The 25,705-nt window shown below is 32.3% G+C and overlaps 3 protein-coding genes across 5 annotated transcripts in view; 1 reads left to right on the forward strand and 2 right to left on the reverse strand.

Annotated features, from left to right (window-relative positions):
- The first annotated feature begins 3,985 nt into the window (after window positions 1–3,985).
- On the forward strand, window positions 3,986–5,224 carry LOC115889228 (chromatin modification-related protein MEAF6). Its single transcript, XM_030909175.1, has 4 exons — window positions 3,986–4,182; window positions 4,255–4,458; window positions 4,511–4,547; window positions 4,844–5,224. Exons 1-4 carry the CDS (start codon window positions 4,108–4,110, stop codon window positions 5,080–5,082), a joined length of 555 nt encoding a protein of 184 aa, XP_030765035.1. The 5' UTR covers window positions 3,986–4,107; the 3' UTR covers window positions 5,083–5,224.
- Window positions 5,211–6,975, reverse strand: LOC115889227 (osteopetrosis-associated transmembrane protein 1). The gene is made up of 6 exons (XM_030909173.1): window positions 6,703–6,975; window positions 6,464–6,635; window positions 6,296–6,410; window positions 5,842–6,059; window positions 5,628–5,790; window positions 5,211–5,566 (listed from the first exon to the last, which is right to left on the reverse strand). Exons 1-6 carry the CDS (start codon window positions 6,744–6,746, stop codon window positions 5,526–5,528), a joined length of 753 nt encoding a protein of 250 aa, XP_030765033.1. The 5' UTR covers window positions 6,747–6,975; the 3' UTR covers window positions 5,211–5,525.
- A 7,883-nt stretch (window positions 6,976–14,858) lies between these two features.
- The window catches only part of LOC115889172 (transcription factor Sp4-like), a 63,350-nt gene continuing 52,503 nt past the window's right edge, over window positions 14,859–25,705 (reverse strand). For all 3 annotated transcript variants that reach the window (XM_030909128.1, XM_030909127.1, XM_030909126.1), the window contains exon 11: window positions 14,859–15,157. In XM_030909128.1, the coding sequence (XP_030764988.1) occupies window positions 15,032–15,157 (126 nt within the window). In that variant the 3' untranslated portion in view covers window positions 14,859–15,031. The remainder of the gene's footprint in view (window positions 15,158–25,705) is intronic.

The following is a 25,705-nucleotide window of genomic DNA, read 5'->3' on the forward strand; positions in this document are numbered from 1 at the left end:
TACATATAATTGATATACCTAGAGTACGTTCCACTAAGCACTCATAACGTTCACGCTCAAGATCGCGATTTTTCCCGTTCCACTTGCTTGCGAGCGTTAAAATCATAAACTCAAGTGGAATGGGTATGGGGCGTTTTAAGCGTCAATCTTGTCAATGTATGTAAATAAATAGTAAATAATAGTCAAAATCACAGAAGAGAATTCAAAAAATCTGTATAAAAAAAAAGAAATCAAAATGTCTTTGGCGACAGTTGGATATTTGGTGCATCGGAATGTGTCTGAAACTCCTTCATCTAGTTTAGACGAATTAATAGTGGAATGCAATTTTACAAAATCGCGACGTAAAAAGCGAACACTTAGGCCACGTATTATTGGCTATGAGAATCTATGAAAATTTTTATCCTAAGTCGATAATCTTTTGTCTAAGTTTTAAAAATTGCGCCAAAATTCCTCAACGTCCACTTCGATCCTAATATTCAGATGGGTCGTTGTGAGCTCGGCGTGAACGAAAATAATGACGTCATTAGTGACGTTTACGCCGCAACCACAACGTCCGCGATCGTCATGTGGAACGACCGAAAGCATATTTTGAGCATTATGAGCGCTTAGTGGAACGCACTCCTAATCAACAACAACTTGGATGTAATAATAAATGTGTCATATTGATGATACAAAAAAATTCTAATAGGTTTAAAACCAATAAGAAAAAATCCGTAAATGATAATTTTTAAATCTATTGTAAATATATAAATAAATGGTATTATTATTACAATATTATATTACTTACAACACTTACAACTCCGATTACAATCATAATACCTTAACTTCACAATCTCCATTATCCTTCTTACCTTAAGTTTTGATCAAGATAAATCTGAAATTATAAAATGAATTATAGAATTTGTATTATTGCTGATTAACACTAAAAAAATCGTTTGTTTTCTACTGTAAATAATTCGAAAATAAACTGCCATTTGGCAACATCGACGATGTGCGCTTGCGTAGTATCGATGATCAAATGCAGCAAATACAGGCTTCAAGGTCAGCCACCGGATCCACACCAGGGTTCGGAAAACTACATGTTACTTTTAAAAACTACATAAACTACATTACATGTAGTTAATGTAGTTTATGTAGAGGATGTAATTTATGTAACCTATGTATGTAACTTTCAAATATCAAAGGTTTGAGGTGAGGTTATAATAAGTTGAAGCGGTAAAGGTGTGGATCCGGTGGCTGACCTTGAAGCCCATATTTGCTGCATTTGATCATCGATACTACGCAAGCGCACATCGTCGATGTTGCCAAATTGCAGTTTATTTTCGAATTATTTGCAGTTGAAATTTTTTTTTTGCGTGTTAATCAATAAGAATAGAAATTCTATAATTAATTTTATAATTTCAGATTTATCTCGATATCCAAAATTAAGGTAATAAGGATAATGAAGATTGTGAAATGAAAGTATTATGAATATATAAAATTGTAATAATAATAACATTTATATATATATTTACACTAGAGTTAAAATTTATCATTTACGGATTTTTTCTTAATGGTTTTAAACTTATTAGAATTATTTTATTTCTTTCAAGTTATTTAATTTCTAGTTATTTACAGGCAACAATAGTTTTGATTATATATGTATTGATGTTTTGAAGTACTGCCATGACGAGTCTTATTATAGAACAATACACGTCAATCGGAGATAGAGGCTTTGGTTATAATTAATGTTTGTATCATAATTTCTTTAAAATATCAAGTTAGTGGATTGATAGCAATTTTAGACATATATTTTATCGAAGAGTGTGTTGATAAGACTAAAATAAGCTTTATGTTTTATCTTTTTCTCTTTAGAAGGGAGATGGTTTGTATCGTAGAATACATTACAGTATTTAATATCGTGTACTTTGATATTCTTTTCTTAATTTACTTCAATTTCTTGTTTCCTATAATGCCAAATCTTGACAATATGGTGAAGGTTGAGTTTTGATCTTATTAGTTTTATAAGAATAATAATAATAATAGAAATACAAGACTAAATTAAGACTTAGTTTGTGATTTATATTATGATCTCTCTTATAATATTTGTTGTCTTCATCTTAATACTATATTATACTTGGTCTGGAAAATAAAAGTTAAAATATCTTAATTTTGCATATCCTATTCCATCCTTCCATTAGGAAAAATATGGTTTATAAATCATATATGCTAAGAAAATCACATAAATTAGGTGTAAGAATAGAGAAATCTTAATGTAGCAGAAAAATTAATGCAATATATGTATAAGCAGAATTAAACAAGGTAACTGATGATGTTAATGTTGCTGAAGCTGATTCTACAATTTTAGTTACGGAGGCTAAAAGGCCTTTTAAGGCCTCCGTAGTTTTGATGAAATGTTAAAAAAAACCTATTATGAACATGACATGGAGCTACAGCTTAAAAAAAAGAAAAAACTTGGACACATCCCTTTTAATTTCCCGAATTTTTAATAAAGCACTTTTTAAACGTAACATAATAATCTAGATAGGAATCTAGAGTTTTATTTCTATATAATTTTATTGACTATGAAAATACATAATAAGCGTTCACGTGTTGTGCGAAATATTAAAATAATAATATAAATAATATACCGCATACTATAAAAAAAAATAGCGTCAGCGATGACTATGAAATGAAGATCACTGTCATTTTATATGGGAAATGTCCTCAATCGTCATTTCCCAGCCAACTGGACGCCGTTTTTTCGATCATACGGTATATATTGACAAAAAAACACTGAAAAGCACATATTTGTTTTCTACTGAAAATAATTCCAAAATAACTCGCAATCTGGCAACGTCGAAGGTGTGCGCATGCGTAGTGTCTGTGACTATATACAGCAAAAATTCGTTTCAAGGTCAGCCACCGGATCCACACCATTACCGTTGAAGCTTTAAAAACACATAATGTATTTCAGAAAACAGAAGAAATATAGCTTTAAATATAATATTTACATCATATTATCTCTATGATACCTCATACAAAGGAAAATTATTCAGAATATCAATACATAGTTTATTAATGTAGTTTTCATGTAGTTAATGAACGGGAAAAGCCGTAGTTTTCGAAGAAAAACTACACGTAGTTAATCAGGTAAATTACGTCTTAATTAACTACTTCCGAACCCTGATCCACACCTTTACCAATACCAATAGATGTTTCTGTGTGTGACGCTCGACGCCAGGGTTCGGAAGTAGTTAGCTGAGACGTAATTTACCTGATTAACTACGTGTAGTTTTTCTTCAAAAACTACGTTTTTTCCCGTTCATTAACTACATTAAAAATACGTTAATAAACTAAGTATTGATATTATGAATAATTTTGCTTTGTATGAGGGGTCTAAATATGATGTGTGAATATTATATTTAAAGCCATATTTCTTCTGTTTTCTTAAATACATTGTGTTTTCTAAAGCTTCAACTTATTATAACCTCACCTCAAATCTTTGACATTTGAAAGTTACATACATAGGTTACATAAACTACACCCTCTACATAAACTACATTAACTACATGTAATGTAGTTTATGTGGTTTTTAAGGGTGCAGCCACACTATCCTAAAAACGGCGTAACGGCGTAACGACCTTGAATCGATTTCCAGTAATTCTATTGGCTGAAATTTTTGACAGATGAATTTGACAGATAAAATTTCTGACAGATGAATGTTTCAGCCAATAGAATTACTGGAAATCTATTCAAGGTCATTACGCCGATACGCCGTTTTTAGGATAGTGTGGCTGCACCCTAAAAGTAACATGTAGTTTTCCGAACCCTGCTCGACGCTCAATGTCACCAACTATTTATAGATCAACCCTGCCATGGATATACCACGTTTTTTACAGTAAAAAAATGGTATTGGTTTTGACACACCCATCCTTGATTACTTCTTACCGATTTTTTTTATCTGTGGTTTAAATGTAAACCATATGACGTGACAAGTGTCAGTTATCACTTGTCACGTCAATTTCTGTTTACTTCCTCAATGTGTAGTTGATAAACTATTTTTGTGTTTTTAATAATTTTTAGTTATAATTAAATTAACATTCACTATTTACTACTATAATTACTATGACAAGTAAAACTAATTCTATAGATGCACGTCAAGAACTCGCAGATTTGGTAAAAAGAAAGGCTGAAATTGGCGTAAGTATATATTTGAGGCTTCTGTGTTTGAGCTTATAAATTAACTAGACTCTATTGGAAACATTTTTGCAGGAAACCCTAGCAAGTTTGGAAAGACAAATTTATGCATTTGAAGGTTCATATCTGGAAGATACACAACTGTATGGAAATATAATACGAGGGTGGGACAGATATCTGTCAAGTAACAAAACAACAAATTCCAAAGCAGATAAACGGAACAGGAAATTTAAGGAAGCTGAAAGACTATTCTCAAAAAGTTCAATTACCTCTATGGCTGTAAGCATATTATAATAGGTCTCTTAATATATTAAAAAAAAAATATTTTCAGGCTGTTAGTGGAATTGCAGATCAAAACCAGGAAAAAAGTAAGAACTATGAGCTAGATAGTAATCCATATGCTTATAGTAGTAGCTAGAAATGTATTGTTTTTTCATATATTTTAATATTAATTTATATGTATATTTCATTTTAAACTTTATTAATAAATATTTTAAGAGTTTTTTTTGTTTTTTTTTGCATGACATTTACTTGCATATTTTCTCTTAAAATAGTTTTTATATTCAAAGCATGAATAATTATACTATATTTTTTTTAAATGTTGAAATATTGATTTATAATAATGAAAAATAAGTTATTTCTTAACAAATCACTCATTTCGCAGTGGATAGAAATTCTGACGATTCACAAATAAATGATGATTCAAATGACACAAATACACCGATGAGTAATAATATTGATGCAGACATTAAAATCACTGGAAAACTAACTACTAATCCATTTTCTACCAATGGATCACTTAATGGAATTGAAACAGACAGTCCTTCTCGAGATAGTGCAGTGAAGCACAAGAATTTTAATACAAATGGGAAGAAAAATATAAAAAAATTTAAACAAAGGTAAAATTGGATTTACATAATGGAGGTTATGCATTTGCAGAATAAATATAGGGCCCAGGACTTTTAAATGCATTTAGTGCACTATATAGCAAGATAATCTATAGGGTTAACAAAATGTTTTATTTAGATACATTCTTATTGTTAAGATATGTATTTATTATATACCATTTAATATCACAAGTCATTTTATTATTTATTCTATCACTAGTTTTCTGTAAAGATTAATTATTATAAATAGAGATGTATATATACATTTTTAACGTATTTACCTAACAGACACACTATAAATACTGTATGATCGAAAAAAAACTGTGTCCAAGTGGCTTGGAAATGAATATAAATGACAGTCCCCATATAATTTTCAGCGAGATAGCGATCTTCATTTCATAGCCATTGCTGACGCCGTTTTTTTTTCGATCATATTGTATTTAGTTACCACAACTTATTTTATGTACTTAAACTGTTAAGTACTTTGGCAAACCTCGATTCTATAAAATAAAAACAAATAGTCAATACTAGCAATTTGTAATCTTAATTTAATCTACTTACGCTGTATTATAGTTGGAGAATTCTTGGTTGTATATAATTTTATTAATATATAATAAGACACAGTCAGAATAAATACCATAACTGTAGAACATATAAAAATATATTCATTGTGCTTTCGGAATTTACAACATTTAACTCCCCAATATATCCAAGTATCATTCATCTACAAATAAAATGTAATCCGGAGGAAGATATTTCAGGTTTTATTTCTCACCACATCAACAATGTCCATACAAACACCAATTTTCTCGTTTTCATTGCTTATACTGACATAATAACTTTGTAGATCTGTATAATACTCCATACATTTTGAACATATATTACTAGAATTAGTTGTAATGCAATTGTTAAAATTATTGTAATATCCATTAAATTTCAATGTTTCATCAGAAACATTGGTTGAGGGAACACCATTAGAAGTGACAAAACATTCTAAAAAGCATACATAAAATTTATATAAAATATAAAAATTAGATATCATTAGATTATAGTACTGTATTAGTGTATTATCGAAAAAAAAACGGTGTCAGCGATGGGGCTATGAAATGAAGATCGTTGTCATTTTATATATAAAATTAAGTAGGGAATGTCAACGATCGTCACTTCCAAGCCATATACAATACAAATTTAATATTGTGTACATCAATATACAATTTAAAAAAGTTTACCATAACACTTTGCTCGACTCCATAAATTTTTACTATTTTCAAATAAAGTTTCCACTATGCCTAATCGATCTAGATTTATAAAGTGATTTAAACATGGAGTATCATTGGCAGGGAACTAGAAAAAAATATATTTATATAGGATATGCTTAATATATAATATAAATTTACCTTGGACATATTAGAGTAACTTTCTAGCAAATAGATATATTGTTGAACACAATTTTCGCAAAATTTAATAGGTCTTGAATAATTAATAGAACAACTAATAAATTCAGAAGATGCGTTGGCGAATCTATTTCTTAAATCTGTACATTGATCGGTATAGATCATGGTTATTCCCCTAAAATAACATAAAATAAATACTTTTAAGCATTAATATTCCATTTAAATCTCCGAGAACTACTCACAAACTAAGAAGAAAAATCCTTAAAACTATTTCCAACACTTTCATGGCGGCTATTGTACACAAAGACCACAAAGCTCTTTATTCTTTATAAATTTGCTTTACATTGTCTGTAACTTTGTAATAAATCTCTGATAAAGTAATAATTAGTAATAATTCAAAAGAATAAACAAAACATATAGGTTATAATCAGGGTTGCCAGCTCTCGAAGATGAACACCCGCTCGCGCAGTTTAGTGCTGGGCAAAGGTGCAGGACATCGATGTTAACATCGAAAGCAAACATCGATGACTTTTAAAAACATCAGTAAAACATTTTCCGACGCCGTTCTTATTGGCCATAGCATTTTCGCGCCACTTTTCATCCATAATTTTTTTACTCTAGCCCGTCAACGGAGAAAGATCGTACGATAACGAACGAATTTTAAAAAAGTGTCAAAACGTCCGTTTTCGTACGAAGCTTTGAATAAGAAGACTAAAGCCGGAGTCTCATGCATCCGAAATCCGATGACACGACGATCCGACGGTGCTCCTATTGGTCGAAATATTTTGACAACAATTTTTATCCGATAATTTTAACTAATCATCCGACGTCGTATAAAGTTAAATTTTGTTTAACTTTTGTACGATATCGTGTGTTTTTAACCTCACTTTTTTGAAAACATTTGTTTTAAAAAAAGTTTAGTGGGAAGTGGGCAATTTTGGGATTTTTGGCGAGGAAGTTGTTTTTATAAGTGTTTCTCTAATAAAACATGACATGAATCTCTATTCAGCGCAGCAGAAAAATGTTAAAACTGTCAAATTTCGGAACGAACTTTCGGATGTATGTGACAGGCTTTTTTTATTTCACACGATAACTTCAAATTTCGGATGTCGTACCATCGGATTTCGGATGCATGAGACTCCGGCTTAAGGAAGGAGCATATCAAAAATCTTAGGTACACCGCGATGGACCTCAAATATGGCCGACTTAAATTCCGGTTTATCAGTGTCGTTCTAATTTTATTTAAAAAATGTAAAACTATGATGTTAGGGTAGACGTGGGGTAGACTCAATAATTTGTTGTTTTATTTTACGTTGTGAATAAATGTTGGTAGTTATTAAAATTGTTATAAAAATATATAATTCTAATAAAAATAGATAAGTTATAATAAGTATTTATTAACACAAACATCCGATACGCTACTGAAGCAGGTAAGTCAAATTAACGTATCTAAATTCTTTGACATCTAATCTTTGATAAGTAATAAATAAAAGCTAAAATGCAGAAAAATATATAATTTAGTTAATTTAAGTGAATTTCATAAATGATCGGTTTACTACACGTATATTATATAGTCACTTACTAGCGAAAAGTTGTTCCATTATTTCACTCAATTTTTGCCGAGATCTACCGCACGCTACACAACCAACTATTTTAGAGTGTTTTTCGATAAATCGCGATAGTGTCACTATTAATTTAAGTTCTGCCACAATTTCCATCTAGATTTACTACCTTTATACAACTATCAGTAGTAGAATAAATAATAAATAACATAAAATAAGCTCCGTAAAGACTGACAAATCCACAAAATTTCAAATCAAATTCAAATGTGTCAAATGAATCGTCAAACAGAACTGTCAAGGATCCCCACCCTAGAGAGCTTTTATGGTGGCTTTTCCGCCCACATGCCGCCCACCATGCATGAATACATGGATAGCATTATGCTCCTTCCTTAGTCTTCTTATTCAAAGGTACGAAGGGTACGATCTTTCTCCGTTGACGGGCTGGAGTAAATAATTTACGGGTGAAAAGTGGGGCGAAAACGCTATGGCCAATCAGAACGCCGCACGCTGGTCGATTTTCGGCGAAATGTGGCAAAAAGTAATAAAAACAAGATTCAAATTACCCTGTCAGAAATGTTTCAAATGTACCAGGCAAAACACCAAATAAACAAGTTGGCTATGAAAAAAAGTTGAAAAAGTGTCGTCTTGTTACTTGACAACAATTTCAAAACAAACTGTCACTTGGAATACCATTGTGTTAATTATGGTGTTAATAAACATTAAACATAATTTGTTAAATTGTTATTACGGTTTTTAGTACCCTGTAATTTTGGAAAAGCGTTTTTTACCATGAATGATAATTCTGGAGGTGTGTATTTAATATTTAAGTAAAAATATGTACTTTTTATTTTGTTTTGGATAAAGAATTATGCAAAGAAATGGAGAATGTACTTTCGCATTTATTTTTCACGATTTTACGTAGTTTTAAATCGATTTTATCACTGCCGCTCGTTTCCCATTATAAATATATTATTTCCTCCTTATACCGTATGATCGAATAAAAACGGCGTCAGCGATGATGGCTATGAAATGACGATCGATGACATTTCCCATATCGTTTTACATATAAAATGACAGCGATCTTCATTTCATAGCCATCGCTGACGCCGTTTTTATTCGATCATAGATATTTTTAACGTTCAGGTTATTTTCTTGTTGCAAAATATTTTTTGCCACGTTTCGGCGAAAATCGACCAGTGTGCGTCGTCGGACCATGGTATCACAGGTGGTATCAACAAGGTATCAACGGATAACGGACGCCCGAAAATCAAACTACTCCTATAGAGGCCGGCTAATTTAACTGTGTTCACAGATTTGTCAAAAGTCAGCGTTAGCATCCCATAGCGGCCATGGCCAAATTGCGCAACACAGGCTGTTGCACAACGAGTTGCCAATGTATAGTAACGTTTGATGCGTTGCGCAATTGTTTGATAAGTTTCAAAAATGTTTGAATTCTTTTGTGCAACAAATAGGCATCACGTTGTAACTTTTATTTCTATTACAAGATCTTCAGAATAGTTAAATAGGCTTGATTTTATACGAAAATAGCGAACAAGTGTGGTGGTAATTCTCACAATTTGTGTCAGAGAATATTCAGATTGTACTAGTTGAAATTTAAATGAAAATCATTACAAATTGTAGCCCTACTACTAACTATATATTTTTGTTTCGTTTCTTTGACTATGTATTTTTTTCTTTTTATTCTTGGCTTTAGGTCGTTGGAGTTGCAAAGATGTTACTGGATTTTGTTCATTATTTTATTTTTATCGACGACGTTTCGACAGTATATGTCTTTTTCAAGTCTCTTGAACGTAGATTCCTACAGAATTAAAATTGTTAAAAATTGGGCACAATAACTTAAATAATTTATGGCACAATAACACATATTAAAACTATTATTTTAATTGTTTAGGGACATCACACTTTAGTATACAGCAAGGCGATTGAAACGATGAATATGTTTTATACAAAACGGTCTGCGAGAAAATACGTGCTGTATGGCTGTATACTAAAGTGTGATGTCCCTAAACAATTAAAATAATAGTTTTAATATGTATTATGTGCAACGACCTAAAGCCAAGAATAAAAAGAAAAAAAAATATTTTTATTTTACTACTATTTATTTTTTTGACGCAAAATTTGCTGTTACTGCACACTATTGTAAACTGAGTTGGGGAAGAATAATAACTTAGCTAATAAAATATACAGGTTGTTAATTGGACAGTTACTTATAGGGGAACAGAATGGTAACACTGCCTATTGAGAACGCATGCACTTATAGGGTTTTCTGCCGATTCGTCCCGTCGCGTCGTCTATCGACGAGCGGGTCGAAGTTGCCATATTTCAACTATAAGGGCTCGAACACACTGACGACCAGGTCGCACCGGCCAGGCCGCTGCTACCTCTAAAACCATTAAATCAAATGATACTGCGCACACTAACGTCCTGGCCGTCCGTTGGTCGTTGCGATCAGTAGACTTCACTAAAATATTATAATTTTCTGCCGCTTGTTGCCGGTTTTCTTCCAAATTAATAATTTTTCAGATGAAATCCCTCAAATTCAACGCACAATATTTTATTTTCTATAAGATATAGTGTTTTAATGTAATTTTTGCACAAGTGCTGGAAATTATTTTCAAGTTTGTAAAACGGCCGCTAGAGGGCGCAACTGCTATGGAAAATAAGAAAATAGATTTTTTACAGAATTTTGCTTAAATAATGGGTACTATAAATAACAGCTTCATAATCTTCAGTAAATTTTGGATTTTTTTTGTTAGAACCATTTCCCGCTATCTGCTAAAATAAAAGTGGTGGGGGAAGGTTAGTTCTATCTTTATTTAAATGTTAATAACTCCGGACTGGATGATCAGAATCCGACAAACGAGGGCTCGTTTAAAGGAGCGTTTCTTACTCTATATTATGCCATAAAAATAAAAATAATAAGGTTTTGAACGTAAACGCTAGGGGGCGCTTTCTTACAATTTAACAAACATAGCGCGTTTTTTCAAAAAAATTAAATACGATAGTATGTGTTATTTTAGCTAATAGTAAGGAGTAGTAAAAGTTTTAAAAGTCAGCGAAAACCTCAACTTGATATCTTCTTTCAAATCGAAGATATTAGCAAGATTATAATAAATACCAAAAAATAAGCCCTTAATTACTTTATTTTTTCAATACAGTATCAGTAGCCCTCTTGATTAGGCCCATTCTAACAAAAAAATGAGATAGAAACAGTTAGTTTATTTTAAAAGCGACGAAATACCAGAATACCATAACATCAGATGTATTAATATCTAATAATTAAGATAATAATAGTGAACAAGACACGATGATTCAGTGAAGTCATGGTAGGCTTTGGAAAAAAGTTGCTTTTCGCGTAATAGTATAAACGTCAAATTGTTATTAGATCAACATTTTGATAGTCTTAACAGCGTTTTTTATCGTTTAAATGTTTTTTCAAAATGCCTGTATTATTTGAAGTAGTTGGAGTTGTTGGTTAATTTAAGTACAATTATGTTTGTTAAATTGTAAGACAACGCCCCCTAGCGTCTACGTTTAGAAGCTTATTATTATTGTTTATACGGTACAATATAGAGTAAGAAACGCTCTTTTAAACAAGCCCTCGCTTGTTGGATTTCGATCATCCAGTCCAGAGTTATTAATATTCAAATAAAAACAGATCTAACCTTCCCCCATCACTTTATTTTGGTAGATAGGGGAACATGGTTCTAACAAAAAATATTCAAAATTGACTGAAGATTATGAAGCTATTACTTATAGTACACCTTATCTAGGCAAAATTGTGTAAAAACTCCATTTTCTTATCTTTTGTTGCAGTTGCACCCTCTAGCGGTCGTTCTACAAACTTGAAAATAATTTCCAGCAATTTCCCATAGCCTCTTTAGTTATAAATATTTTTTTCCGCAGCCGCTACGGCTAATACTTTCCAAGATACAGCCGAGAGCTATTCTTAGTGGGACACCCTGTACAGGGTGGGTCAAATTCGACGCTTTTAAATGGAAACACCCTTTTCTATAGGAGATAGAGAAAAACTAATATCGGTGTCTGGAGCTCAATTTTCATCAAAAAGATGATGGTGAAAACTGCATATCAATATCTGTTACCGTTTCGGAGTTACGGGATGTTTTTCAAAAATTTGCATTTTTAACAAATCGCTGTAACTTTTTTACTATGGAAAATTTTGTATTTCTATGAAAACATTTCCAAAGCACCTTTTTACGTAGAATTTAATGGTTTAAGTATAATTTTTTTAAAATTAAAAATTTAAGAGTTATCAACAGAAAAATAGTTTTTATATTTGGGACACCCTCTATATTTTTAATTAACTAAAAAAAATTTAAAATTACCTTTCCAAAAATATAGCATACTTGATATTTTGTTATAATCCCCTTAGAAATACAGAAATTTTAAAAGTTCGCCACTTTTAACTAGTAGGCTTTGGACCCCTTATTGATGATATGCCCTTAATGGAACTCGAAAACATATTTTTCCAGCAAGACGACGTACCGCCTCTGAACGCTAAAGTTATCAGCAAATTTTTGCAGCCAGTTTCAAGAATAATTGAATAGCTAACCAAGATCCCAGCCGTTGGTCGTCGAGGCCGCCTGACTTAGTGCCCATGGATCTAATCCTATGGATATATTTGCGGAAGAATAAAGGTTCCTTATTCTTCCGTATAATCTAGACAAGAATTAGAAATACTTAGCAGTTATGAGAGGGTATCTTTCACCCCTACTGAGTTAATGAATTCCGCGAGAAACTGCCCCGTCTGTCCAGACAGAAGACGGTCGATATGTCGAACACCTGTAGCAAAATCTCCTGTCTTGGTTTGCTATTTATTTTTATAGTTATTAGATATAGTTTAAATGTGTTGATGTTGGTTAAATATATTTTAAATTGTTATAAAATTTTGCATCTCTCATAGCAAATATTATTTTCGTTTTAACTGATGCTCACAGCTAGAATTTTTTGGCATTACAGCCGGTGCCGTTCAAAGCCTACTTAATTAAAGCGGGCGAATTTTTATATACTCGATATCTCGAAGGGGAACCGAGCAAAATATCAAGTGTGTTATATTTTTGGAAAGGTAATTTAAAATTCTTTTCAATAAATTAAAAATATACAGGGTGTCCCATATAAAAAATCAAATTTTCTGTTAATAATTCTTAAATTTTTAATTTTTAAAAAATTATACTTAAACCATTAAATTCTACGTAAAAAGGTGCTTTGGAAATGTTTTCGTAAAAATACAAAATTTTCCATAGCAAAAAAGTTACAGCGATTTGTTAAAAATGCATATTTTTGAAAAACACCCCGTAACTCCGAAACGGTAACAGATATCGGTATGCGGTTTTCACCATCACGTTTTTAACAAAAATTGAGCTCCAGACACCGATATTAGTTTTTGTCTATCTCCTATAGAAAAGGGTGTTTCCATTTAAAAGCGTCGAATTTGACCCACCCTGTACATGGAGGACAACTGTACTTTAAATATTATATTTAATTTAACGTTTTTCAAACAGGGTCAGTTAACAATTAGGAACAATACTGTTTTTGTCCTTTATTGATATAATGCTGAAAATCTTACGAGTTACATGTCTCACTCTACACATATTATATTACATAGACGTAGGATGTAGATTCTATAAAAAAAAAATCCTGTATGGGTATTTCGCCACTGCACTGCAAGAAAATCTACAAAATAAAAATAATTATTTTTTTGTAAACACTTCTCACTTAAACCTAAACGGACGCTGCTTGTCAGAAGTTATGTTTACTGTAATACAAATTTGCCTAACAAAGCAAAAAAAATGCTTAACGTTTCGGAAAGTTATCTCTTTCCGTCGTCGGAAGCAAAGAAAATACAAAGAATAAAGAAAAAAACTATTTAAAATATTTAAATTCAACTATTCGAGAACACTTTACTTTTTTAAAACAGATACGTCTACAAGAAACCGTTGACGTTCTATCCGCCACATAGGTATAGACATTTTTTGTAGAATATTCTGTTATGATTTGAAAAACATGGAAATAACGACGTTATCGTATAGTCGGGGTTGGAGATTTTACTTACTCCATTTACCACACCAGTATTTATTAACGAAAAATCCAAGAATATTTTAAATGCATTATTTAACATTAGAACATTTAATAAGCTCATGAATAGCAACTTCGCTGTTTAGTTAACTCGGATATTTTAACATTTCTGAAACTTAATTCTTTCTGAAACAATATTTTCTAATTGGTAAAACGTAAAAAATCGTTAGATCTGACAACTCTGTTGAAACTGGTCGTTCATATGGCCGCAGCTATAAACGCAATACATCCGGCCAGCCGACGGCCAGGCCGTTGCGACCTGGTCGTCAGTGAGTTCGAGCCCTAAAGCTCTTGCCGCTAGTAATAAACAAATTAACAACCTATATAACAATTGTGTGTCATGTGTTTACAAAAATCTAAGTACAATCTGTGGTGCAATGTTCTAGTTTTTTCTTTCTAAATGTTATTTTCCGCGTAGAAATGAAACAGAAAAAAGTGACGGTAATATTCTGAGGTTATCCCCAAAATCTTTTTTGGATTAACTATATTTACATTTGCATTGCATTACGGGTAGTTCCCTGATTTCATCAGTGAACATTAAAACAACAAATTAATTTAGGGAAGAACTTACCAAAACGTAAGGCAAAAAAATTCACAAAAAAATACCACCCGGGTCCATTCTTACAATTCCACCCGGGCCCCTCTGGTCCAGTCCGGCCCTGGGTACTGGTTACATAGAACAATCTAATAGGAACGCGTATAAAATAAAACTCAGTATGTTTCAAAGGTACTATATATTTAAATATACGTATTTATATTAAAATATATTATCTTAAAACTTAACGAAGATAAATGAAGGTGAACTTAAGTCTATAATCACAGATTTTTAAGTAATTCAGTTGTAACTGTGTTCGTCATCTGATGAGCCCAAAAGATACACAGAAGCTGCTTCTCAGCTATCTAATGGATCCGCTATAATCAAGTCGTCTGTTTCCGCCGCACTAATAGTGATCATCATCTTTTCTTCGTTGCTCGAACTCGACTCAGACGACGCCGACTGCGTAGATGTGGCTGGCTTCTAGATATAAAAGTTTTTATTAGGATCAAGCTTGGGTAGGTAGAAAATTTTATATATTCTACGTATTTTCTACACGTAGTAGTATAATTTTAATTGTCTACACCAACTAAATTTCTACATTTTTTACATGTCCAGTCGTAGAAAATTAGTTTTGTATATCGTAAAGCTCTACGCGCACTGAAGGTGTATCAGCGCGAACGACCGACACGTGATTTTCAGTTTATGTTGAAATAAATGTAAAGGTGTACGCGCACTGAATCGGTACCAGTCCGGCGAGAAACGAAGGTGGTGACTCGACTATCGTAGATAGGTAGAGGTAGGCATCTGGCCTCTACAGGCCGAAATGTTTTAGTGGACGCCGGCGCCGTCTATATGTACGATGGTCGCAGTCGCTTTTGCTGGTCGGTCCGATCCGATGCAGTGCGCGCCCTCCTTAAGCCCGCGCACTGCATTAGAGCGGTGCGCTTCGAGCTATCGGCGCCATCGGCGGTACCCGGCGCCATCAGACGAAATCAGAGAATGCATGAGAGGGGGACGAATAGTCTACGCCGGGCGACTCTTTTTAGTGGAGCGGTTTTACATCAAACATGTCCGATAAATTATTAATCGAAAGTGTACGAGACCATATCATACTTAATAAGGGTTTTTTTTTTATAAAAATTTCTTACAAGCACGTAATCTATATTGTTTAATACACTAATTCAATAACTGAATTAGAAAACCTTCCGATTAAACCCATTTATTTCTCATCTCGTTTTGATTATCTCACATTATTATGGAAATCGAATTTAAATATCGTCAAAAAACTTATCATATTATTTAATTTTTGGTTTGTTTTGACGTTAGTAATAACAGCTGATAAATAATCATCCTATGTTACTATGTTGATCGCTCCGTACAAGGTGAATAAAATATTTGTACATATATCTACCGTATGATAGAAAAAAAAACGGCGTCCAGTTGGATGGGAAATGACGATTGATGACATTTCCCATATAAATTTACATATAAAATAATACCGACGTTCATTTCATGGCCATCGCTGATGCCATTTCTTTTCGATCATATGGTACTATAAACTAAAAACTATATATTTTTTCTTTTTGACTCTTTATTATATTTTTTCTTGACTTTTTTTATTTTATTTTAAGGTTTTAAAATTTCGGTTTTAAGTCAGTAGTGAATAAAACGAAACTTTTGTTCACATTTTGTTTAATGATTGACGTTTCGACCAATTTTAAATTCGGTCTTCTTCAGAATCTATAATATATAATACTATTTTATCACTAACAATGTGTATAATATATAATTTTTTCTTACCACAAACGTAGAACATCATTTATACGTATATTATAGATTCTGAAGAAGACCGAATTAAAATTGGTCGAAACGTCAATCATTAAACAAAATGTAAACAAAAGTTTCGTTTTATTTACTACTGACTTAAAACCAAGGTTTTAAAAACTTAAAATAAAAGCTATATACAGAGAAGACCGGGCTACTAGTAACATAGCAAGTTGCCGGACGAATTTACGTTTACCCGATTTGCGTTCGTATTCGAGATTTACTGCCGGCTAGTCGGCTGGTCAGGCAGTTGCAGTTGTGCTCGGACGGGTCGGTCGTGACAGACTAGGAATACGACACGAGGAGTGCCGAGTATTTATTATTTTCATTTTAAGTGTTTACCTTCACTTAAGGTAATATTTAAAATAAAAATACTTAAATATTTATTAATTGAATGTGTTTACAAGCCAAAACTAAAAACAAATAAATTCTCTAAACCCCAAAAAAACTAAAATATTACTCTAAATAAAAAAGTTATAACAAGTGTTCAAAAAGACCACCTTCTTGTGCTAGACAGAAGCCTAGGCGGTCGTAAAATCCCCGTCTGACAATGGCTAACATATTAGGGCTAATAGTTTGGAAAGCCTCTCGTATTTTTACTTGAAGCTCATCCAGATTATTAGTCCTATTATCAAGGGAGTTCGAAAATTTACCTGATCATGAACCTTCTTTCTCAGTTAAAAATAATATTGAATTCATTAACAAAATTAAAGATATAACATTGCATGAAGGTGAAATTTTGGTCTCCTTTGATGTATCTTCGTTGTTCCCAAGTGTTCCAATTCCACATACTTTAGGCTACTTGAAGGAATTACTGAACGCAAATGGTCTCGACAACAAAACTGTGAGTGAATATATTGAGCTTACATCGTTATGTATGAAACAAAATTGTTTTCAATTTAATAACAACTTTTTTGAACAGCGGGAAGGTACAGAAATGGGTAATCCATTGTCTCCATTTTTGGCTAATTTATTCATGAGCAGGTTTGAAGTGGAGGCTAAGAATCAGTTTGGGTATTTTCCAAGAGTATGGTTTAGGTATGTGGATGATATTTTTGCTGTTTTTGACACACATTCAGACACTATAGATAATTTTATTTCTAAGTTAAATAATCGTTTTCCTTCCATTAAATTTACGCATGAAATTGAGAACAACGACAGATTACCATTTCTAGATGTATTAGTTATTAGAAATACTAATAATTGCCTGGCATTTGATATCTATAGGAAAAATACGACCACACGCAGATATATTCCTAATGAATCACATCATAGTGTTGAACATAAAATGGCTAGTTTAAATTTCTTAGTTCATAGGTTACTTAGTTTCCCACTTTCCAACGAAAGATATGAAATAGAAAGAGATTACATTAGGAATGTAGCTGAGTGTAATGGATATTCTCCTTTACTAGTTGATAAATTAATTAGAAAACGTAGGTATAGGTTAATGATTTCTGAAAATTCGACTTTTCAAGTGGAGAAAGATACGTCTAAATATTTTTCGATACCGTTTGATAGAGAGTTATCCCGTGGTCTAAAAGGAATTTTTAAGAATGTCAATTTAAACTTGTGTATAGTACTAATAATAAATTACAACAATTATTAGGTAATCCAAAAGATAAAAACACCTCCACTGGAAAGGTCGGGTATTTATGAAATTTCTTGTAAAGATTGTAATCAGAAATATGTTGGGCAAACTAGAAGATCAATATTAACTAGATTTAAAGAACATTTAGCTCAGATAAGATATGGTAGACCGGATAAATCTTGCGTTGCCGAACATATTGTTGATAAAGAACATTGTATAGATCTTAATAATTTAAAATTAATTAAACAAGTCTCAAATTACAGGCAATTAGATGCATATGAAAGCATCAGAATTAATAAATGTAAAGATAGTATGAACAGAGTCAACGGTCCAATTCCTTCAAGTTCTTTGTTCCTACTACTCTAGTGGCGGAAATCTAACTGTTACGCTCAGTTGGCTCTGACTCGGTTGGCTAGATTTTGCCACGGCCACTCGGTGCCCACTGAGCGAGTATATAAACGCTCAACTTGTAGATTGTACTTTAGTTTATAATCATCTGCTGATGATGCTAACATGGTTAGCGAAACGCGCATCCAAAAGTAAAAGTGTTTTGGTGTATTGTGGTGATTTACTGTTTTTATTTTCCTATTATGACCATACACTTTGGATTTTACATAACCCTACAAAAAGAAATCATTGGGAGAAAAGTCTGGTGATCTAGCGGGCCACAAAATAGTTCCATGTCCACTAATTAAACGGTTGAGAAAAGTATTGTTCAAATATTCATCAGGCTTTTTGTGTTTTTGTGGGAACACGCACCCATGTGTTTCAAAATTATTAATAACTTGATATAGTAGGTAAAGATGGAATTGGCCTATTTACAAAAGTTTGTGGAAAAATTGTTTGTATATTCCGATAAAACCTATTTTGGAAATACAATTTTAAAATTTGAATTTTCTCACGAACTTCGTAAACATCCATTATTTTACTTAAAAAATAAATTTTACACGAGAACTGTCTCGAGAATCTATGTATCCGTTTTGGCTATTAAAACACGAATAAATACAAATTCTGAAACATTCTTATCACATGTCTACCTATTTTTATTTTATCGCATTTTTCGCCTGCTTTTTATCCGGCGGACGGGTATACGCTAATTCGTCCGGTTCTGCCTATGTTACTACTACAGTGGTCCGGCCTGTATATAGTATTGTCAAGGTGTATTACTGGTTGCATAACTGCATACTGCTAAATAATCGCAACGTGCATTGAGGAACCTGGCGCATTCGCCAGAAAGTAAAAGAAAATTATAGAATTCTTTAGAAAATTCCAGAAACCATCGCCAGGGGGTATATAAGACCCGCGCTTTGACAGTTGGACAAGTCTGAAGATAGTCTGAAGTCTGAAGTTTGAAAATACCGCGAAATACCGTTAGAGTAATAGTAGTTGCATAAGTTGTGTTGTAAATAGTATAAGTTGTGTGTACAGAGTGAAACAAATAAATTCGTTAAGTATTTTATCGTGAGTTTAAATAGTGGACCCACGGAATCCGTAACAGTATATAAAATTATTTTATAAATGTTTGTAATGACACTTATTTAGATTAAAAAACTAAAAATAGAAGTTTTATTTGACTATTTTTCATATCTAGCTTTGTTTTTAAAGAACAAATTAAACCCTTTTGAATGACACCAAATTTGTTAAAATCGGTCAAGCCAAGAGTAATGTAGTATTTTTTATCCCCATCTTCCACTCTATTTCACTAATTTTATGTGGTTTTTTAAGATCTAACACAGGATCTAAATACATTAATGTGTTTTTGGTTAAGATCTAAATAATATTAATTTCCAACATAAATCATAAAATATAGAAAGTTGCATAAAAATATACATAGTAATAATACTTTATAATTTTTTGAAATACCGAATGAATTTGACTAAATTTGAATAAACTTCTCCTCGTCTATGTTCAAATATATGCTGGTGGCGTACCCTCGACCGTCGATCGTGCGATTCCAGTGCGCGGCTACCATCGACTTTCCGACCGGACGTGTCGTTCGCTCGCGCCGATACCCCTTCAGTGCGCGTCCTCCTTAAGCCGTATTCTTTAGTTTTTATTTATTTCAAATACTTTAATCACAACGATTAGTACAAGAAATATAATAATAAATATAACTATTAACTTTCATATTATTTTAAATAGTCAAGTTACAACGGGAACATCCGTGACAGAGACTGTTGTGTCATTATAATTCATAGGCATATCGTATTTTCTGTCATTTTTTGGATGTCGTCTGTCGAAATCTTCCTTGATTTGTTAGACACACTACAGGATGTCCCAAAAATAAGTGCAAGCATTTTAACTGGTAGTATAGTTCAAACCTAACAAAACAATTTATTATATGTAGGTATGTGATAGAATACGGTTCGAGTTCCAAATGTTATCAATGCTGTTTGGGTACCTATAGAAACGTTAAACTAAGTATTTGTATAGGTATACAACTATAATTAATATACATAGATTGTGCCAGGATTATACCTTTGAAATTATTGTTAGTTTTCTAATTAAATTATATTAGGGAAATTACCATTGAATAAAGAATAAAAAGGAAGGAGGCTTTCTATATTTCACCTGCAGAAGAAACGGGGACGGAAGTCGCCATATTGGAAAACCTCTGATGACAGTGATGACAGCCTTTGGTTCATGTCGGACATGCATAGGCGTAACAACATGGGGGCCCGTAGATACAGGGCCTACCCTCGTTATGATGTGCGCCCCCCAGGAAAATCTTGAATTTTTACTAAATTATGACTGTGGACTAAATATTAATTTTTATTTGCTTGTGACTGATAAATATAAATATATAAAATATAATAAATAAAAAATATAATATAAAAACTACTTTTTCTAGTTTTGTTTAGTTAATATTATTTTGTTTTGTTCAAAAAATGTGTATTGGCGTTTATTTTTTACAAAATTTGTAGGTATTTAAGTAGGTAATTAATATATTTTCATGTTACGCCACTGGCATCCGGAAACGCTTCGGCGCCATATGCAACAACCCAATGACTAAAGAATCCAAGGACAAATAACACCCGAGAGCAAATTGTGCCGATGTCACCAAACAGTGCCGTGGCACATATTTTTTTTAACCTAGCTGTTTGAAGCAATATTTATATTTTTTGATAATTGTTTTGACTAAGCCTATGGTGTATCATCCTAATTAATTACGGAAAAACGTATTAAAATGTTAACAAAAGGTACAAAACTAGTATTGACGTATAGCACATATCAAGTACATATAGATGTCAATTCAAATTGAAAAATAATTATCGAATTCAATAAGAAAACGCTAAAAAGTTGGAGTGGACTGTTTATTTACCTATGAAACGTAACTCCTGGCTCTTTCTTATCGCTGCTGCTTTTACACTTGAAAGCTGAACAACTAATCACCATTGTAATAAAATTTCTACAAAGTTTACTACACACAAATTATTAAAAATCGCTAAAATTGTCGCTGGTGACCAAATGATGATTCATTGTTTGCCATCAAAAGAAAGGTCTCTAAGGTTACAAATTTTGCTGCAGACCGTATAGGGGCGTTACATGTCCTTATATTCTTTAGTCATCGCAACAACCAGTAGGTCTCCTGTCTATGACGGAAACCCTCCTTCCTTTTATTCCTTATTCATTGGTTTGGTTTGGTTTGGTTTGGAAATTACAATGACAACTAGCGACATCGCTGTGGATTCATCTTTACTACGAAACTGTCGAAATCTGTAGGAATTACGCTGACATTTAACGTTTTCATTTGTTTTCGTTCAACTTATATTTGACAGCGTGCAGTTGTGAGTTTTCTGCGGTAGTTGAAAATGTTTGTAGCTTTTGAACAACTTTCTAATAATTATTAGTAAGTTTATTGCAAAGAAAACTATTTGAAGTAGCCTTTAACTATCTGCGATGGCTCGCCAGTGCGTAGTTTGTAAAAAGGTGGACTATTCTCAAGGACTGTATATATTCTAAAGGACTGTTCGATCGCGTCAAATCTCCGCTCTCGTAGTCGCCGTGGAATGCTACGTCACGCGCTGACCAGCGCTCTACAGTGCGGCGGATGGTTATTCTAGCAGGACAAAATCTCAAGAGCAATGTTTGGGACTTAAAATCTAAGAACGTAGCAAATGGTCTAATATATAGCAACTATATGGTTAAATTTATTTATTTATTAACAACTTAATTTATTAATAAATAAATACAAGATAATAAAACTATGATATTATTCGTACATGACACACAAAAACCGTATTGTAAACTATTGCCAAATACCTAAAATTATGACATCAAAAAACTCTTTAGCAGTTTTTTTTTTAATTAATTTGTAATCTTGTGACACTCTATAATTTATTTTTAAAAAATATATTTTATTTTGAAAATAATAAATATGATAGATATTTTAATTTTAATTTTAACACTCAGTAATTGTAAATTCATATATAGTAAGTATCTAAGACAATTTTTTAAACTCAGTGCCTTTTGATGGAGTTGTTTTGTTTTTATACTATCCGATTGAAATGAATCTTTTTGGGCATTCACCTGTTAAGCTTGAACTCCCTGTGACTGTGACTACCTGTGTTAGTAACTATTGGTAACTCAAAAGATCTACATCATTCAATATATCGATATTTGAAAAAAAAGTGAAAGTTTGATATCTGCAGAACAAAGGCACGAAGGGTTTTAACAAATAATATACGTACAGTAGAAAAGTACATACCTTTGGCAATCTTCAACATTATCTGGCTTTCTAATAAAATGTATAAGCACTTGTAAATATTTTGTTTTCGTATGATCTCTGCCTTGCTGAGCAGAAAACGACCAAATTTGGTTGATACAAATGTATCGAAATACAAAGAATATTCATGCATTTTTGTATCAATTGGAATGTCTACTATTTATTGTTATCAGTACACATTTTTTAGCTTATTTCTAACCAAACGCTTTTGTCCCGCTAAATTTATCTACCAACGCACTGTGCGCTCGTCCGTCAAATGCAAAAATAACTGTCACTGTCTAAAATCTTTAGCGCCAACTTCAACTCGGTCAGTAGATGACGTAAAGAAACTGACAGTGCAGGAAGATAGGAATCCGAACTATCCTTATCTCTATAGTATCCTTGGACTATTCTAACCCGGAATTGATATTTCGACGGTAAGTGTCATTACGTTTTTTTACCTTTAGCCATGCTTACAGTAGCGTATTTAGATACTTTTAGTTATAAGTAGATTATTACAAAAATACGTATATTTTCATATATGTTGGCGCTTTCGATTGTGAAATTAGAGTTACCCTCAGTTAAGACCTCAGGCACAACTAGTTATAATGGAAAATTGGTCAGAGGCAATCACAATCAATTTTTGATAAAAGTCATCAATTTTAGATAAAAAAAAACGTCACGCCACTGATAGAGCCAAATGACAGAAGGATAGACGAAATTCAACCGTGTTGTCATATTTATGTACCCATCTCTTTTTAACTCTCATAAAAGTGTCAAACCATGTATGATTCTAAAAAATTGAGTGTTCTGTCTACCCATTTAGATGTCTTTGGTTCAGCCCCAGAAACACGCATATGAGGTTTTTTTCGCGAAAAAAAAAATTGAAAATTCGAAATTTTTTGGATTTTTTTTTAGTTTTTAGTTAAAAAACATAATTTCTTGATAATATGGCAACATAGGTATTAGATTAAATTTACAAGAAAGAAAATCCAGAAAAGATCCAGTGGTTCTCAAAATCTAGCAAAAAATATTTTTTTTTGAAATTTTCAAAGTAAAATAACTCCGTTATTTTGGACTTATTTGAAAAACGATAAAGAGAAAATATGTTTCTTTTATCGAGATCTATCACCCCTTAAAATACTTGCACTTATTTCTGGGACTATACAGGGTGTCCCAGAAATGAGTGCAGATATTTTAAGGGGTGGTAGATCTGGTCAAAATAAATATATTTTCTCTTTACCATTTTTAAAATAAATTGAAAATAACCGAGTTATTTAACTTTGAAAATTTAAAAAAATAATCGCAACATTTTGAGAACCGCCGGCAGATATCGCTAACTACATCCAATTACCCGGATCAAGCCCGGATTTCAGTTAATTCGACGCACTGTGTTGCCATAGGGACAAGAAAGTATATGTTAAAAGTAAGTCATAAAATGACAACACCTGAGGAGTTTGCAGAAATGCATTACATTTTTAAGATTGTGATATTACATAAAATAAATTAAAAGTTAAATGTTTAATAATGTGTTAAAAAATGTGTTAAAAAAGTTAAATTAAAAAACTTACCCAACATTAAAAAAGATACTTATGACAGATCGATGTAACTGTGACAGTTCTCTTTTTCGATATACACTTAACTAAAATATACTTCACTGTGCTGCTTTACTTGTACATGCTATTATAATAACTACTAAAATAACAGTCCCCATTTTTAACACATTATTTTCATATAGGCCTTATCACAATTTGAACCACTGATTTACAAAACACCTTGAAAAGCACACATTACTTTGAATACCTTTCTGAATGAATAAATGTTGAGAATTATTGTCTCTTACCGCCACTTTCCGAACTACTTTCAATCTAAGAAAATACATGATTCACTCAACAATTTTAAATACGTATTTTGTTTTTTGGCTATTTTTTCTATGTATTTCAACAATTCCATTGACAGCCCAACCGTCGCGTCGGCCGTCGGCCAAGAGAGCGGCGCATCACTGGTAACTGGTAACTGCTCCTTTGTCGCGCCGCCGTGTCGAACTTGCGTCATGCGAGGTTGCCGTAGTTTCAACAATTTCAAATTTAAGACACTCGAAGCAATCAAATTCTTATTAAATTTTAAAAATAAAACAGAAAAACATGAAAGGAAACAAACAAAACACAAATGAATTGGTTATTGATAAGGTCACAAAAAAGAAATTTTTAAAATGTTTATCGTAATTCAGAATTCAATACATCGAAAACAGCCCGACGAATAATCAATTCATTTTTGTTTTGTTTATTTCCTTTCATGTTTCTGTTTTATTTAAAAAATGTAATACGAATTTGATTGCTTCGAATGTCTTGAATTTGAAATTGTTGTAACTACGGCAACGTTGCTTAACATCGTCGTCTGACGCAAGCCCGCCACGACGGCGCGGCGACCGGCGACTCAAAGGACCAGTTCACACGCGGCAGTTCTTGTCTGACGGTTAGGCTGTCGATGGAATTGTCGAAATACATCGAAAAAATAGCGAAAAAACAAAATACGTTGTCAATAATTGTTGAGTGAAACATGTATTTTCTTAGATTGAAAGTAGTTCGTAAAGTAATAAGATTCAATAATTCTCAACATTTATTGTGTATACACAGTAATGTGCGCTTTCAAGGTGTTTTGTAAAACAGTGGTTCAAATAAAAGAGAGAAACATGAAAGAAAACAAACAAAACAAAAATGAATCGATTATTAATTGAATTCTATATTACGATAAACATTTTAGGAATTTCTTTTTGTGACCTGATTGTGAATAATATGAATCATTTTATTAAATTTATTCCGAAATAAAGTTATTTTGCAGCATAACAAAGATTTTCGTAAACGTCATAAACGTAATGTTTTAGTTAATTTTCAGTGGTTTTTGTTAAGTT

This window comes from Sitophilus oryzae, unplaced genomic scaffold, assembly GCF_002938485.1.
Source record: "Sitophilus oryzae breed Bouriz unplaced genomic scaffold, Soryzae_2.0 scaffold_811_pilon_pilon, whole genome shotgun sequence".
Taxonomy (NCBI): Eukaryota; Metazoa; Arthropoda; class Insecta; order Coleoptera; family Curculionidae; genus Sitophilus; species Sitophilus oryzae.

Coding starts and splice junctions, on each gene's coding strand:
- LOC115889228 (XM_030909175.1), top strand. CDS start 4,108: ATGACAAGTAAAACTAATTCTATAGATGCACGTCAAGAACTCGCAGAT. Junction 4,183..4,254: donor AAAGAAAGGCTGAAATTGGC/GTAAGTATATAT, acceptor ACATTTTTGCAG/GAAACCCTAGCAAGTTTGGA. Junction 4,459..4,510: donor GTTCAATTACCTCTATGGCT/GTAAGCATATTA, acceptor AAATATTTTCAG/GCTGTTAGTGGAATTGCAGA.
- LOC115889227 (XM_030909173.1), bottom strand. CDS start 6,746: ATGAAAGTGTTGGAAATAGTTTTAAGGATTTTTCTTCTTAGTTT. Junction 5,791..5,841: donor GTATGGACATTGTTGATGTG/GTGAGAAATAAA, acceptor TTTTATTTGTAG/ATGAATGATACTTGGATATA. Junction 5,567..5,627: donor TTCTCCAACTATAATACAGC/GTAAGTAGATTA, acceptor TTTATTTTATAG/AATCGAGGTTTGCCAAAGTA.